At 42.1% G+C, this 16,897-nt stretch overlaps 1 protein-coding gene across 2 annotated transcripts in view; it reads left to right on the top strand.

The window, feature by feature from the left end:
• The window catches only part of zfpm2a (zinc finger protein, FOG family member 2a), a 127,004-nt gene that overhangs the window by 62,927 nt on the left and 47,180 nt on the right, over positions 1-16,897 (top strand). The window contains exon 5 of one of the 2 annotated variants that reach the window (XM_079641089.1): positions 15,434-15,545. In XM_079641089.1, the coding sequence (XP_079497215.1) occupies positions 15,434-15,545 (112 nt within the window). The remainder of the gene's footprint in view (positions 1-15,433; positions 15,546-16,897) is intronic. The other variant, XM_079641088.1, reaches the window with a different exon arrangement.

A 16,897-nucleotide genomic window follows, 5' to 3' on the forward strand; every position in this document is an offset into this window, starting at 1 on the left:
GAAGAAGCTTTGGCACATTGCCTTTAAGGATCTCATGTGTGTCTATTCTCCTGGGGCCCCTCTCAATGCTTTGCTGCTTGCACTCCTCCTCTCTTAAGTTTCATCTCTCAAATGGGGTAGTGGCTGTTAGCAGCTTCTCACTATCTCTCATTAAAGGCTAGGTCAACCCAACTGGCATGTTTTGTTTTAGTGAGCCTCCTTTTAGGGTTTTTAACTTTGTTCCTTAAGCCAGAAAATATCAGCCAATTCTGGTATGTTGTACATCGCGGGGGAATCGTATCACTTACAGAAGCATAGTTTTATTTTTGTTTAAATAGAAACCTGCAGTTATTGAGCTGTTGCCTTGTTAAACACGCAGCCGTTGGCAACATCTGTAATGTGGAGCCGCATTTATCTCAGTTATTTCAGTGGGAGGCGAGGGAGTTGTGGAAATCTTCAAACACTGACATATCAAGACAAGATCCCTGATGCCACACCTGGAGAGGTTGAAATAACAAAAATGTAAGTGTGAGAAGAGAAAGAAGAAGAAGGGGAAAAAAAGCCGGGCTAGTTTTGATGCGTGTCAGGGGCGTCCAGAGGAGGGTCAGAAAGGCAGCAGAAAGCGTTTGAGGTAGAAATAAAGGCTCATTGCTTCACGGGTCTCAGTCATTCTTATGAAGTGTGACCTCCACAGACTATTAAATGTCCTTTCACTCTCTTAGATTTTTTGAATCCATTGAGGTGAATGAATTACCCGAGTATATGGCAGGAGTGACACCTCTCTCATGCCTGGAACACACGACCCGCTGCTGAGATATTGATATGCCCTCTCTGAAATCAAACATATTTTATCCCTTCATCCAGACACGTCATTTAAGATATTACTTTTTAGAGGTCAAGCTATTTTGGTCGAGCCGCCATGTACGGTGCACAGGTTGGCAATTCTTGGCATTGTGCCCGGAGGAGTAATGTCTTTTTAAAGTGGCTTATAGTAAATAATGAAAATACGGTGAATTTAAGCATTCAACTGGACATGAGTAGCACTTTGGCTCAAGCAGAGACGTTTAGGAGCGGGTCCGGATGGTGTCTGGGGAGTCGTCCTGTGGAGTCTGATGGAGAGGTGGGGAAGGATGGGGGAGGAGGGGAGGGTCACCGGTCCCTGGAGGCAGCAAATGGGAGCAGGAGCTGGAGCTAGCTGTATGTGCCGTGGCGTGGGAGCCGATATGTGGGCTGGCTGCTGGGGGGAGACAGGCCTCAGCAGCTGACCGGAGTGATGGATGATGCTGAGAAAAAGAACAGTGAGTGGAGCATTGCATGCAGTTGTTCAGACAGGCCTGGAAAGAGAGGTGTAAAGCTTGAAAAAGAAAGAATGAAAAAGGAGAGCAGGGGAGAGTGGGGGGAGAAGGGGAGGAAGCAGAAAACACAGAGGGGGAAAAAGCATGACAGGAAATCTGGGCATCTGCAGGACAGAGATAGGGTCACATCTTGACCGTTTATCAAAGAGGAAAGCAGATTTCACAGCTGATGGGTCGGCCGTGGCAGGTCTGCAGACCCCAGGGCTCAGCCTGGCATGAGGCGCTGGAGTTATAGTTATTGTTGTTGCAGACCTGTTAACACAATCACATTGAATTGTGTTGGAGGGATCATAAGGCTTTTTTTATTGTGGTGTTTTTATATACGTTCTTTATTAGAGATGCACAAAGATAACAACAGGTCATCAGTATTGGAAGATAAAGGCTTTAAAAATAAATCCAAGCTAGAAAAGTGATTTTTTTCTATATGACAGGCCAAAAAGATAAAGGAAATGTTTCACTACAGCAGACTTGATGTCCAAAATGAGTTGAAATAGATCCAGATATCAGACATCGTGCAAAACCAATGTCTATATAACTATAAGACTTAATATGTTTTGGTCCAAATACAGATCAAATGTAACATGTAATGTTTTTGAGACGATAATGATACAAATGTAGATGCCAAGCCTTAATCAGAGAAACAGAAGTCTAACCCTAACCATACTAGATTGCAAGTCAGAAACCAAACTCTGAACTGAAAACCAACTTACTGGACCGGGTTAAAGCACTTTGTATTAAGCTAGGCAAAGGTAAGAAAGCCAGAAAAGTAAGGGCCAAAAGCAAGTAACAGAGAGCAATACAAGAAATATGAAAGAGGAAGAAGATGGGGAAAAAATGAAACACTAAGAGTTGGCGTTGCTGCTGTTGTCAGCCACGTTCTCCCCTCTGTTCCTCTGCTCTGCTCTCTGTCTGACTGATGGAGCTGCCAAAGTGCCGTCTCATCCCTCACTTCTCTCACTGATCAATCAGACCATTAGACTCCAATTACAGCCGCAGCCCCGGCGCAGGTGAGCGACGAGCACATTCAGCCGGCTTCCGACAACGCCTCCGCCCGACTCCCTCACACTCTCCCAAATTAACGCAAATTAATAGTGACACTCAGACATAAATGTCTGCAATCGGGGGGCCAAATTAACAGTCTGGGTCGAAGCTATTGAGTAGCAGGTGTCTTTAAAGGCAGTAATTACCTACGCTGGACAGAACCGGGAGCAGAAGCTGGCCCACGGTCTGCCTGGAGTGAGAGGCCTGGCCCCGGTGAGCCTGGCTCCCATTGTAGGTGTTAATAATTGATTGGGAGGCAAGCTATTAATGAGCAGCAGATTTAGAGCTCTGTTGTAAATGTGTGTTGATGAGGGTGTTGCCGCCTCTTGTACAATGCCTTACCAATGCTAATTACTGGGGCTTAGTCAAGGTGCACTGTAATGAGTCTGGATTCAATACAATTCTGGTCTGTATGTGTTTTGAGAGCCTTTTAGTGCAAATGACATGCTAATTGTAATGGAGAACACTTCCAGATTGAAATCTATAAGGCTTTTTTGTATCTTGTTCTCTATCTTAATAAACCTATTGTAGCTATACGAGCTAAATAAGCTGTGAGCATATTTATGATAAAACAAATCTTATATTGTTATCTATGTTTCAAACAAGGGTCCTGGAACAAAGACAACAGTTTGGAAGGTTGCACGGGCATAACACAAGTAAACAGCCTATTTTCACCTTAATAAAATATTACAATATTACTATTATATTAAAATCACCTAAGTAATACGTATGTTTGCCATAATGAAGGAGTGTTGAGTGAGTACATCACTGTCGTTTTTGTCTAATTCTGTAAATTAGAATTGTAGGTAAAAAATTAAGGTACATTATTTCAAATCTACTGGTGTTAAGTCTCACATATTTTGCTAACATGTGCATCAGAGCCTAAAATGTCTGTATGTTGTTTGCACATGTGCACAAAGTGTCTGCGTGTACATGAACTTAAATGTGTGTGTTTTGGGTCGTACTGTATGTGTGGGAGGGCATGTGCCAGCGCCTCAGTGTGCGTGTGCTGCAGACTGTGTGCTGTTTTCTGCTGCGAACAGAGAGCTTTAGCTTGTAGTCTACAGAAGAGCAAAAATGTCAAGATACTGTCCTAATTTTCACCTGGGACAGAGAGAGAGGCAGAGGCTGTCAACCGATGGAGTGTGATTATTGTGTAATTTAGTACAAGGGTAGGAATATGGGCCTGTGCAACCAAAAACTGCTCCAGAAATTATTCAGCCCATCACTCAAGCCATTTATCTCCCGCCTTTTTTTGCCCACCCTCTCCCTTGGAATATGTTTATTGTTAGCTACCCCTAAACTTTAACAAGTGGTGGCGGATTTTTCTGTTTCAGAAATTATATTTTTCTTCTTGTCATTGCTTCATTAATCAAGAGGAGGCATTCTGAAAAATGTTTTGTTTTGGAGGCTGCAATCTATTTTGTGTGTGTGTGTGTTGTAGTTAATCTGCGCCCGTGGCAGGTTTCCCCTCCGAAACGCAGCGCTAAGCAGCGGTATCGCAGGCCTATTGTTGTAGCCTCTGTCATAGCAAGGAGAGCCTGATGCAGGCCTGGGCTCGCCTGATAAGGAAAAGAGGATTCAACATGGCTGGAAAGGAGAATCAGTGGGACTTGAGAGTGGAGTACGGATGGGGCAGATGCGCTCGCACACACACAAACACACATACGTACAGAACCATGCACACATGTTCTACACACATACAGTCACACATGAGCCGACACACACACAAATCATCACCATCATCACACTGGCACATGCCCAGGCAATTATTTACAGTAACATCCAATTACATATGCAAGAAGGCACCCCAGGATAGGGCCTCTCTGGAGCTATAGCTTCTAAATGGCACACACACATAGGCATTCTGAAATATGCATGCACATAAACAAACAAACTAAATTTGAAACATTCAGATTTATGCTTTTAAAGGTGGCCTGCGCTTTCTATCTGTAAGTCACACTGCCTCGGATATGGTTTTGAAAACGCCCGACATTATCAGGACTAACAGGATTTGAATTTCTGTGTTGGACACACAAATAATTTTGGCACAAAAGAATGTAGCTTCATCTAATGAAATAATGGGCCCAAATTTTAGGCGGAGAACCAATTTGTGATTGCATGCATCAATTATTTCTTGGGTTTAAACCAATATCAGGGCTGGGGTCTCTTCAGATGGGTAAAATGGTAATTATCTGGCCTGCTTTCCCTCGCGCGGTGTCATCCATATATTTATCTATGGCATTATCGATGGTTTTCATGTTCTAAAATTCCAAAAAGGAGGAAACATGAAAGCAAGTAGCCTTATAAATCTGGGCTTTATTTTGCAAAGATCAACATGAAATTGATGTCAGTTTGGGAGTCAGATGGATAATGGGTTGTGGCGAACTAACTAGCATTGTTTTCTTTATTGATGCATATATATTTATTTCCCAAGCCTGCACTTTGAAGGTTTCTCTGCAAGGCTGGAGCTCGTTGCTGCCGACAGCTCCATGTGTTAGCTCTGAGGCACTCCCTCACTCAGCTATAGTCGGAGCTATTATGGCCACAGCCCAGCCCCACTGTTTGAGAGATAATGCATGGTTGACTTGATCTACAAGTGAACCTGACATTTTGCTGTCCTTACATCACAACACCACTACCCAAACTGATATGGCAGGTCCCTGATAAGCAGAGCAGGACTCACTGAATTGCTTTGTGCTCACTGTAATCAATGGCTGCATGCTTTCCTCAAACATGCCAAGGGTGCAGTGACAAGATCTACACACATATAAAGACGGGGAACCTGTTGCAGCATAACTTGGTGTGCACTCTTGTAAAGATTTCTGAGGAAATGATTCTGAAACTTAAACCACGCCTGCCAGTGACAGTAGTTTTTTTGTTATTTGATAATATTTCTCATGAATGCTGTTGCTCATATCACGATGATCGGAGGTTTTCTCTTTGAGCTTTTCTCTTTAAGAAACACAAATGAGTGTATTGTTTTTAATCCTTCCACTTCTCTACAGATTTTTTATATTATTTAAGATAAAAAATAACTTTAATCTAATTTATACTTTAGCTGCACTATATTTCAAAGGGAGATATTGCTACACTTTATTATGATCAGTTTCTTTACAGATACAAAAAATAACCTTTAAAATACAATGCAGTAGTTTGACTTAAAAACGTATGTGTTACACACACTCACACACTCCCCCCCTGCCTGAAACGCCTCCATTTGGCTCCTTTGTTTACTTCAGTAACATAGCGACATCACTACGTAACATATTGCGCTAATATTGGCTAGCGCTCCAACACTTTGTATGTGATAGGCAGTTGGCCAATCATAACAGAGCCGGCCAGGTAACCAATCAGAGCTGACTGGGCTTTTTCAACATTAAAGCATGTAAACGAAGTCACGTTAGAAGCACATCATACAAAATAAGAACCTGGAAATTAGCATAATATGTTATCTTCAACTTCTATTTCCGTATTCCATTGTTTTATTATCACATTTGCTTAAGTAAAATATCCTAATACTTCTGATGTGATATGGCTTCACACAAAGGTATTGATGTTGATATTAAGTTACTGTATCCAGGAAACATTAGAAAACATTGATTGTTTTGTATTTTAATTCCTGGGATAACGGACAAATGCTAATAAAGCCTGTGTTGAGTCATTCTTAATCTTAATTCAAAAAGATCAGTGAGTTACTCTGCAGATTTGGGAGTAAGAAAATATAGCTCATGTCGCTGGAGTGATCCTCACAGACAGGCAGCTGTCTTCCTGCAGCAGAGTGTTGTTCAGCCATTGCTCAGGAGCAGCAGCAGCAGAGCAGGACCAGAGACGGCTGAAAGCCTCAGTGAGGCTCCGGGTCCTGGGGGGCCCCTCTTCACACTTGCAGGGCCTGAGGGTTGAGCCGGGGGTCCCTGTCCCCCCCCCTTCCAACTGTCTGCCAGTAGCCCATCAGGGAGCGACACAGTGTGCATAGCAAACTGTCACACTGAGGAGATGTAGTATCTGCTTATGTTTTCTGTACATCGTAAACAGCTTGATATGAACATTAACATTCATGAACAACTGTTCCATTTGGCTTAGTGCAACACTTAAACAAGTCACACGCTAACACTTATCTCAAGAGTTTCATGGATTTGAACAACTGCTCGCTTGCTGCAGATTTGGGGAGATGCTTCTTTAGCTGCGATAGAAGCTAAGCTAGCCTTTAGTTTTTTTACAGAATGTTAGTCCGACAGGCAACAATAGTTAAGCTTAAAACTCCCTGGCTTCACACATAGCGCCTTGTTTTACAGTACGCAATATGTCTTCCCCAATGAATGATTATCCAACACTACAATACACAACAGACCTCTATTGTAGCAAAGGCGCGAGAGGAAAGAGGAAGAAGACGAGGCAAAGAGAAAGAAAAGTGAAACAAAGTTGAGTGGTGCCAGCTGCTTTGCCATCTGTCACTGTCATGGCTGCACTTGTGATATGTTGAAACAAGTTTCTTGGAAAGTGGTGCAGATAATCCTCGATTGTTTCCGTTTGGAAGGCCCTGATAGTCGTCTTGGTATTCCAGAAGATAGTGAGCTCAGAGCAGGGTTTGGTGCTAGGTGTGGATGGCTGACCATAGCTCTATTAGCTGTGATTGCAGAAATATAAAGCTTCCTTTCTTAAATTGTTAAGCTTCAGTTCTTCATTTTTTGCCAGTGGTTAGAAATTGGTTTTAAAACATCGCCAAAATCCTATATTATTTGACTTGAGAAAAGCATTGTCGCTTATATGAATTCAGCAATTTCCCTCCTCTCTTTCCCTCTTCTCATATTGGCAAGGGAAGTGGAGAACCATAGAGGCTTTGCTTGCTTCACCTCCTTCAGAAAAAGAAGGACGTCCACCCTACGGGGAGGCAAACCCCCGCTGGTGGACCTTGATAAGTCCTCGCCGTCCCCTGTCCTGGCCTTAGCACTCTGATCCTTAGCCTAGTTGGCTCCAGGCCTACAGAAGACAAAGCCCCGTCAGAACTTCTCCGAATGGATGAACAACCAAGCAGAACAACTCAAGTGTTCTGAAAAAAGGTTAGCATTGAAGATAAGACAAGCTGATGGAGGAGATGAAGGTCTGGACAGTGTTCACAGCTTCCTGGTGGTCCAGCAGCACCTCATTAGATGGATGTGTATGAGGCTGTCAAAGCAGGAATATTATACCAAGGGGTCGTCAGCAAACTAATTGGGTAACAAAGACCATTTCCAGCTCGAGAAACCCCTCTTTTAACAGTCAGTGTGCTGAGACTCTGATAAGAGAGTTCACGCCTAATGCATTTAGCGCAGGGCAAGTTCACCATCTTTATCTTATTTACTTAACTTGGTGTAAATATTGTTGGGCTTTTACGGGGGATTTAGTCAGACCCCATTTCTCTGAAGTGCACTCAGGGATCAAACTATTGAACGCTGCGTCTATATGCAGACGATCAGGTGGTATGCAAATCAAAGATACCTTTGTTCGGTTTAGTTACATGTGCGATGCATTTCATGTTCCTCCTCTCTGTTCTGTAAATGTGTTCTACTTTGTTTATTGCATTTATGATTGTGTACACTTTTATATTAATAGAGCCCAGTTTCTGAGTGTGAAAAAGACTCATTAAAAATAAAATCACATACAATATATGCCATTCTAATGCATCACGAAATTCCGCCAGAGAAGAGAGAGGAGTTCAAAAGAATATTAAAATCCAATACCTAAAGGGGGGCACAGAGGTTTATCTAAAGTCAGGGGCTTTATTCAAGCATCATGCCTGCTATTTTATTGTTTGACTTTATTTACTGCCTCTGACTGATCCTAGTCTTCCATGTGTGGTTATGAGAGCAGGGATTTGTTGTGACCCCATTGACTGATCGACTCCTGAGTTCGCCTTTTTCTTCCTCTTTGAAAAAGAATCCCCCCATCCGCATCCTGACAGAGAAAGAGTGCTTCTGTCCAGAGAATGCGCCACCTGCCACCTTGACCCCCAGGGGCCATGGTAATATCCATACAGGTGAACATTACCGGCTCCGGGTTCCCCTATTATGTTCCCTCACACAGCTCCTCACTGCTCGGGGAGTCGGCCCTAACTTACATGCCAAAAGATCAAACAAGTCCTCCCCAATTGAATTCAAATGGGACATTTTGAGTAATTCAAACAGTGAGTAGTGAAGCGACAGGGGTGTTCTGTCCCCTGACCAAAGCCAAACACAAGGAGTACACGTGTGTATATATACCTCCAAGATATGATTAAGTCCTGGAGCAATATGCATAAGCAAATTCAGCTTCCTCTTGTTTACTTCAAATAGTTCCAGGGACATTATGTATAGTATCAGAACAGACATTGTGAAATGAAATATTCATGAGTACAAAGAAAGTTGGGGACATTTTTGTATGATGCTAAAGGGCTGGGGAAGGGAAATGCCATGTGGACTGAATCAAGTGCATGTGATGTACAAATATTTAAGAAAATTAGAAATGAGAGGAGACGAGAGGAGAAAATAAAAAATGGGGACGGAAAAGAAAATGAAGACAGCAAAATAAGAAAGGAGAGGAAAAGAGAAGGGAAGCATATCAAAGCAAAAGGGAATTATTGGAAGGGAACAGATAGGAAAGGTGACACAAATATGGGAAAGGGAAGCAGGCAGGGTGGAGAAAGGGGTTGCTTGTCTTCAGGGCAGGTACAGCTTACACTAAACTGTTTGGCTTTAGAGTTGGAGCACCTCAATGTGCCTGAAGGTCCTGAAGAATGGAGCATAGAGGATGGAGTACTCCCTCTTTCCCACCAAAGCTTTGCTCTCTTCTCCTCCCTGTTTTTATAGGCAGCAGATTTGGTTTAAAATAATAACTCAAATAAATGTTTAAGGATGTGCAGCTAATCATTTAGCATGGCTCCTTAATCAATACCAATCAGTAGTCTGCCTTATTTCTCATACAAGCAACTGAGCATACAGTCGTCATGCCACACATAGTCAATACAAATACAACCAGTGAGCATTTCAATGGAGTGAAATGAGCAATAGCTAATGCAGCGCATGAACTTTGATGCTTACAGTCCAGTCAGCACGATAAAAGGTGATTTAAATGAGAAAATATTTATTCCCCAAAGCGCCGCCATGATAGCAGCAGCCAAATAAAGGCACATGCGCACAGTGATGGGTGTCCCTTTAAAGATTCCGGGGGAACAGCAGTGACTCTCTCAATTTAATCGATTTTAAAATGAAAAGTCAATTTAACAAAGTTGAAAAGAAAAAGATGGGCCAGGGGAAGAAAGAAAAAAGCATTCTCTTGCACTCAAGCAGTAAACTAACTGCTGCACAGAGCAGGCAGAGATTTCAGCTGAATTATCTCCCACCTCACATTTGCTCTTAGGCAAGCAGTTTAAAAGCCAAGCGATTGAGCCAGTGATCCAATTTGAAATGCAGAAATGATTAGAGCAGCTTGCCTCATTTCATATCGAAATTCTCTGATTTATGACAGGGCACCGGCCAAGATCTATCTCTAACGGGAATTAGTGTGCAATTCCTGCATATTTCTGTTATTTAGTCTCCCAATAGCAGATGCTATAGCCCTAGAGAGAAGGGGGGAGGGAGAGGAATGAAAGTAGAATAGAGGTATCTTTTCATTTCAGCAGATGTAACCATGACCATTTAGAAGAGGGGGAAATGACACAAAGGCAGACTTGAGGAATGAGAGTATTTCTCACTTTATGTAGGTTGTTGACCGAGAATCTTATTTCAGGGTGCAGTGAAATAGCACCTCACTAAGCATATGCACAGCTTTGGGTAGCGGTGGGAGACTGTGAGGTTGGCTGTTTTATTCAACAAAAAGACCCTTGCAACCCATCCATCCTTGAGGCTAAGAAAATATTAATACGCAGAGCGATAACGAGGGCTAGAGGAAAATCTCCCTTAATGAAATTTCCAGTTGACCACATGCAATTTGTTTCATCGCAGTGAACAACTAATTGCAATGGACGTTATCAAGGTGTGAGTGTGCTGTCTGCTGTAAACTGACTGGTAAAACAGGTACAAATCCTTTATCCTCACTCCCATGTTAGAAACAGAGAACATATAGACTTGACATAACCCAATAAATAAGCTTGTTTTCTACGGCTGGTATCATCTGAAAGGACATGGCGCTTTCAAATTGTTTGTGACCATGCTAACACGGGGTCAAATGTAATGTAGGGGATGGAATTCAAGTGTATTTGTCGAAAGAAAACCAAAAAAAGAAAGAAAGCTTTGTATATGTAACAAGCATTCAACTTTACATGTAATCTAATTTAACTACATTATGTTTGAAGTTGAATACATGGCTATGCCAAATTAGGGTTAGGGTTTCTGTAAATCAATTGTCAAAACTAATGCTTTATTTGGAAAACACAAAAATAATGCAATATTGAAAAGATGTAACATAATTCTAATTGTGTTTTTGTCTAAAAAAAGAACTTCTTTATACCGAGTGGATGTTGAAAGCTTGATATATAAAGCCAACGAACGTGTTGAGATATTCAGACGGAGTGGTTTTGATCTCCCAGTTGTCTAAATCCTGCAGGTGTGGGATCAAGACGGACACAGTGCCAGTCAGTGACCTTGGTGGGGGGAAGAAGAAAAAAAGCCATGAGGAAAATAATCATTCCCACCAAGGTCCGTATCGATTTCACCTGCCCTGACCATGAAGCGGGTTAAGAGTAGCCAGTGGTGGTGAAATGGTCAGCAGTGATATCATTAGCTTGTTGTTTACACAGGGAAGCAGGGAGTTAGAGGAAGGCTGAGTGTCACAAGCCACTTTCTTCTTCACCTCCTTCAGCTGATCAGAGGATCATGGTATCAAGGAGGGATTAGTAGCGACTTGGGATTTGTGTGATTGGTTAATTTATTGCGGTGATGGCAGGTCTTTCATCTATGGCAACATTTAATCAGCGCAGCCACAGAGGCTATTACAGGTTAGCTCCTTTCTGGAGTCAGTCCGGCTGTGCCATCAGCTCTATCACAATTCCCCTGAAATTTCCAAATTATCTGGAACAGGCTTTAGCTTCTCAGTAATAAAAATTAGAACAGATTCCTGATAGAAGCTTTTGCTCACACAGGGCCAATTATAAATAGTACAGCCCTGCCTTGGAAGAGGGAAAAGGGGGAGGGAGAAAAAATCCAACTCTGAGAGATGTGCGCGGAACTTATCGTTCAGCCTCTGCTCCGCTCTGATCCAAATCCGTGTGGCTGAAAATTTATATTAGATTTTATCACAGAGGCCTAAGTCTAGAAAAATCAATGAAGGTTATCTTTTATGTTGCAGCAACTTGTGGAAATATTGATTTTCATTTTATAGCGAATTTGGAGCATCAGTTTGTAATCACTTCCTCGCTGACTACACTGTTTTGGTCACTGTATCTCTTACACGAGCAACGGTAACACAGCTCAGAAAAAAATAATAGAAATAGCGGCAGGGTATTGAAACCAGTGGAGTGAAGGCAGAGGGTGGATAAACCGTAACACAGTACACAGACAGGAAGGCCAGAGGAGTATTTTTACAGGCTCTGACAGGGATGATAGTGTGGCAACTGATATTAAACACTGTATCTCTATAAACTAAACTCATATATACTTGTTCTCTAAGGCCAGAGACTATAGGAAAAAAACATGTCAGGGCCTTTTTCATGCTCTGGTCCATTTTGAGACATCTGGAAATGTTTTGCTTACATGTCTTCATTCAGATAGGTGGAAAGAAAACATCCAAAATAGAAATGTTATTTGTTTTTTTTAACAACTTTGTCTTTGTGTGTGTATAGATTTATCTTAAAGTCACCATAATTATTAATCAGATAATGCCTACTTTGCATGTTTGCACTGGGAACATTTTTTATTTCATGTTTGTGGCTTAACAAGTCTTCTTCAGAACAGTGCTTAGAAAACAGCTAAAATACATATTTATGTTGTTTTCATTTTTCATGTTGTCTTTTTGTGGTTGGTTGTAAATTTACTATATTAAACATTAAACCTCCTTTGCATATTCAAACATAATATTTCAGAAGACTGGCAATATACAAATATATTTTCTTAATGTAAGTAACATGAAGTTTCATTGTAAAATGTTTTACTTATTTTTCTTACCCATTCAAAGTAGTCTTTCTTCTAATATCTCTTTATTTGAATACCTGTCAAAATACCTAAAGATGTGTTCAAATCAGGAATATATTCAGTGTTATTCAGACATTTACACAGATTTGTGGCATATTTAACATCCAATAGGGGTCAGCATATTTTACAAACTCGCTCTCAGTACTGTGTAAGGCAGGAAAGAGCTTCCATACGTCACATCCCCCTGCTCGTGAAGAGGAGTTTGTTTATCCTCCCCGCTGCAGGGAAATAAATGTTCTGCTTGTCAGTCTGCATTTCTCCTGGCCGCGGCCACTTAGGCCAACTGATCCGGTTGTACAAATGTTTCCATTTGCATTCGCAGAGCCCCCGCCCCTGCACTGATGCCACTCTGTGTCTTAATCCCTAATATGTTGTGTGCTTTCTGCATTTCTTTGTCTGAGTGACGTCTGGTACATGCAGCATTCTTACAAAGCACATAGGCCACCATTGTCACGATCGATGCATTATGTAAATCTGCTGCACTGAGGCGCTGTCATGGGTTGTTGCTGTTGTTCACAACAAAAAAAACTATTAACAATTACATCAAAAATAATACATAATATGCATTTTTAAAAGTTTCTTTCTCAGCAAAGGAACAATTGTGATTGCTGTAATGATTTCTAACACACTCTAACAATGGGAAGATGTGTGGTTAGTGTGGTGTTTTGTCCCTGTTGGCTACATTAAGAGCAGCTGGAATATCATGAATTCCCAGAGGCTCAGAGGGACGGCGGAGAGGCCTCTCGCTGCTGAATAAGAGATGGCTCCAGTCTGCAGATCTAAGGAAGGGTTAATCTGATTCCCATTTCAGATAGTCGTCCTAGCAACAATCGGCCTGGTCTGCTCTGCTCCTTTGACAGGGGTGTGAGATTTTCAGGTTAGCCAGATAGAAGACTTTATTGTGAGGCTAATTTGAAATGTGAAATGGAGGATGACTTAAATTATAGAGGTCCCCTCTCCGTCTCATCTGCTGCCAGGGCGGGATAAGAAGATGCCAGGAGAAGGAATAAGAATATCAACAGACACAATTTACTGTCTGTGTTTGATCAGTTTGGCAGCGACGCTTGCCAATGTGCACTGCTATGTATAGATATAGATATTTATGTGTAGAAATCTGTCTTTATTTAGCGTCTGCATTTGTTGCCTTCATTTGCACACAACATCAAAACAGATTGCTATCTCACAGAGATGTTTTTGTAAATAATGCAAAAAAAATTAAGTCCTCCAGCCATAGACCAGATAGAGTTCATGAAAAAGATAAATGGGCTGCATGAGGGGGAGGAGGAGGAGGAGGAGGAGGAGGAAGAGGAGGAGGGGGCACTGCCGGAGCACAGTGCTCATCTCTTGTGCATATCTGTGCCAATTCAGACCTTTAACATGCTCAAGTGACATTTGCATTTATCCTTGAAGGTTGTTGCCTTTTGCGGGGGAGCAATAAGTGAAAAACGCCAGAGAGGACTGGTATTTTTCTGTTGCATTAGGCAGATGGACAGCGTCCTGTCGCTGCCTGCCTCAGATGGAAAAAAGAAATAAAGATTGCACCCCAACCCATTTTCTCATAGCTAAACTATTTCTGTAACACCCTAATGAAGGAGGGCCCCGGGGTTCAAAAGTAATGGCCTTGAAATACTGAGATTTTGCCTTTGAGTAATATGTACCCACCAGCCCCACAACATCACCAATTTGCAACACCAAAATAAAACCAAATCATGAGGATGAATAGAGAACGACCATTCTGTGACACTGCAGCATGTGAGTTTACTGTGCTGGACCTTGCATTCTATCTCCCTCTTTTATTTTGTTCCTTTCCGAAGGGGATAAAACACCACGTTTGACCTCTGACCAAGGAGAAAAATGACCTTACACATTCAGAATAATTTTTTTAGGCATATTATAAAAACCCTAACCTCAATTGGCCTTTGAAATGGATACTGATTCTTTAAATTCTTCCCTGCTTGTTTCAGGAAATAGTGAGATCCTGGCGATAGCAAGGCACAATGCGCCCAAAGTTCACCGCTGAACACTCGCTTCCCTCTCTCTGAAAGTCACCAGCTTTTTCTTCCTTCTTTCTTTCCTTTTTTCATAATTCCCAGACACCTTAGAAGTTGATCTAGGAGATCTCATGATGAATCCTGGATTGGGTTTCGTCCTTTTTGATATACCCGTTTGTCACCATGTTACATGTACAGCACACACACTTTCTCAAAACCTTTCTTGATTCTCAAAAGGAAAAGGGGGACTTGGGTTGTATACTTCCTGAAAGTGTCTGTGTATGTCCATTCAGAGCGTCACTCAGTGGTTATTAATGTTTCTTTAATCACCAAAATGACCGAATGATTTCTGACTTTTTTCAGGATAATAAGAAGTTAATCTAAGAGATCTCATGATTAATAAATCCTGGATTGTTATTCCCCCTCTTTGATACACCCGTTTGTCCACACTCCAACTACTATACCGCACACACACGCGCGCGCGCATACACACACACACACGCGTGTGTGCACACACACACACACACACACACACACACACACACACACACACACACACACACACACACACACACACACACACACACACACACACACACACACACACACACACACACACACACACACACACACACACACACACACACACACACACACACACACACACACACACACACACACACACACACACACACACACACACACACACACACACACACACACACACACACACACACACACACACAGCCTTCCCTGATTCTCAAATCCTCCTTGTAAAAAAAAAGGCGATGCATGGTGTATACTTTCTGAAATGGTCTGTTTGTGGCCATTCAGAGCCTGGAAGAGCGTAACTCAGTGGTTATTAATGTTTCTTTAATCACCAAAATAAGCAAATGATTAGTGTGTGTTATCTGTCCCCGTCCAGAAGACGAAGAGCACGGTCCCGGTGGTGCTGAGCGCCGGCCCCAGGTGGCTGCTGGATGTGACTTGGCAGGGAGCGGAAGACAACAAAAACAACTGTGTGGTGTACTGCAAAGGTAAGCAAGCGGCGGCGTCCTGTTATCTCTCCGCGGCGCAACACACCACGCCACGGCAGCAAAGACAATCCTCCATCCTCTCCACTCTCTCCATCTGTCTCCCTTTTTACTTTCTCCTTTTGCTTCTCAAAGTCACACACAAATAATTAGAGCTGCAAGGACACACAAAAAAGCCTCACACCATATCTGTTTTACTCCAAAGAGCAATTTATATCACTAAAACTCTGATTAGGAACTGAGAAACATCACTTGACACACAAAGTTAATGGTCTTTAGATTTCACAAGGTAATTAATGCCCCCCTTTTTTCCCTTCTCTTTTATACTAAGTGAATCCCTATCTCGGTGCAGATAGCAAAGTTGTGGAGATGGGCTCTCTTCATTTGTTCCCTCGCTAATTCAGCAGAGCTTTATCTGTACATCTTTCATAAATCAGACATTCAGGAATGGATTTATGTAAATAAGTGGAAGGGAATATCATCATATCTGTCAGGAAAATCCCTGTTGTTTATCCAGCCTTCAGCCTTAAAGCACAAATGACCCGCTGTCATTACGATAAACTCCCCAATCTGCCGCATTGTGTCCGGCAAACCCTCATTAAAAGATGGCCCAACATGGATCTGTAGAGGTTTGTTGCAGATTGCAGAGATGCACACAGCCCTGCCACTGCAGTGTGTGTAGCTTCACTTCCCATGAAAGCACAAGGCTTCTGCAGCTATAATTGGGTCTTGACGGGTGTTAACCAAAGAGACACAGCAAAATAAATAAAGATGTGTTTTGGATTCCAAAAAGGCTGAAGGGAAAAAGGGGGTTCCATTTATCACTTTTCAAAAAATGATTACCCCGTGACAATACCCCCCCAAAGCTGAAATGGAGCTTCTTCTCCCTCAAAGTGAATAAGTGGCAGGAGTGGGATTTGCAACCCCGGATTTTCAGTCTCCCAATTCTCATCTACTAATCACTAGACTGCACTGTGGAGTTATCCTCTTAACCGGCTACTTAACTTTGTGCTCTTTATCACCAAATCATTAAAGTTTTGATAAGCTGTGAAAGAAGATTATGCACTTCTTTAAAATCTTCTAATCTTCCTGCTCACACACGGACTGTATGAGACAAGAAAAACGGGCAATAACAGGATTTCTCTTTTTTCTTTTGAAGAAGAAGAAGAATTTCCTCCACTCTTCATACGCTGGAGATAACATCACATGCAGCATCATCACCTCAGCTGCATATCACTGGCAGCTCCTTTGTTTGTCACTTTCAGTTTGACCTTATTCAATTATTCACAATAACATCTCCAGACGTCCCCTTGTGAGAGTTGTTCTGTGTTGTACTGCATAAGTTCATTACAGTA

The sequence above is a fragment of the Notothenia rossii genome (genome assembly GCF_949606895.1).
Source record: "Notothenia rossii genome assembly, chromosome: 7".
NCBI classification, from domain to species: Eukaryota; Metazoa; Chordata; class Actinopteri; order Perciformes; family Nototheniidae; genus Notothenia; species Notothenia rossii.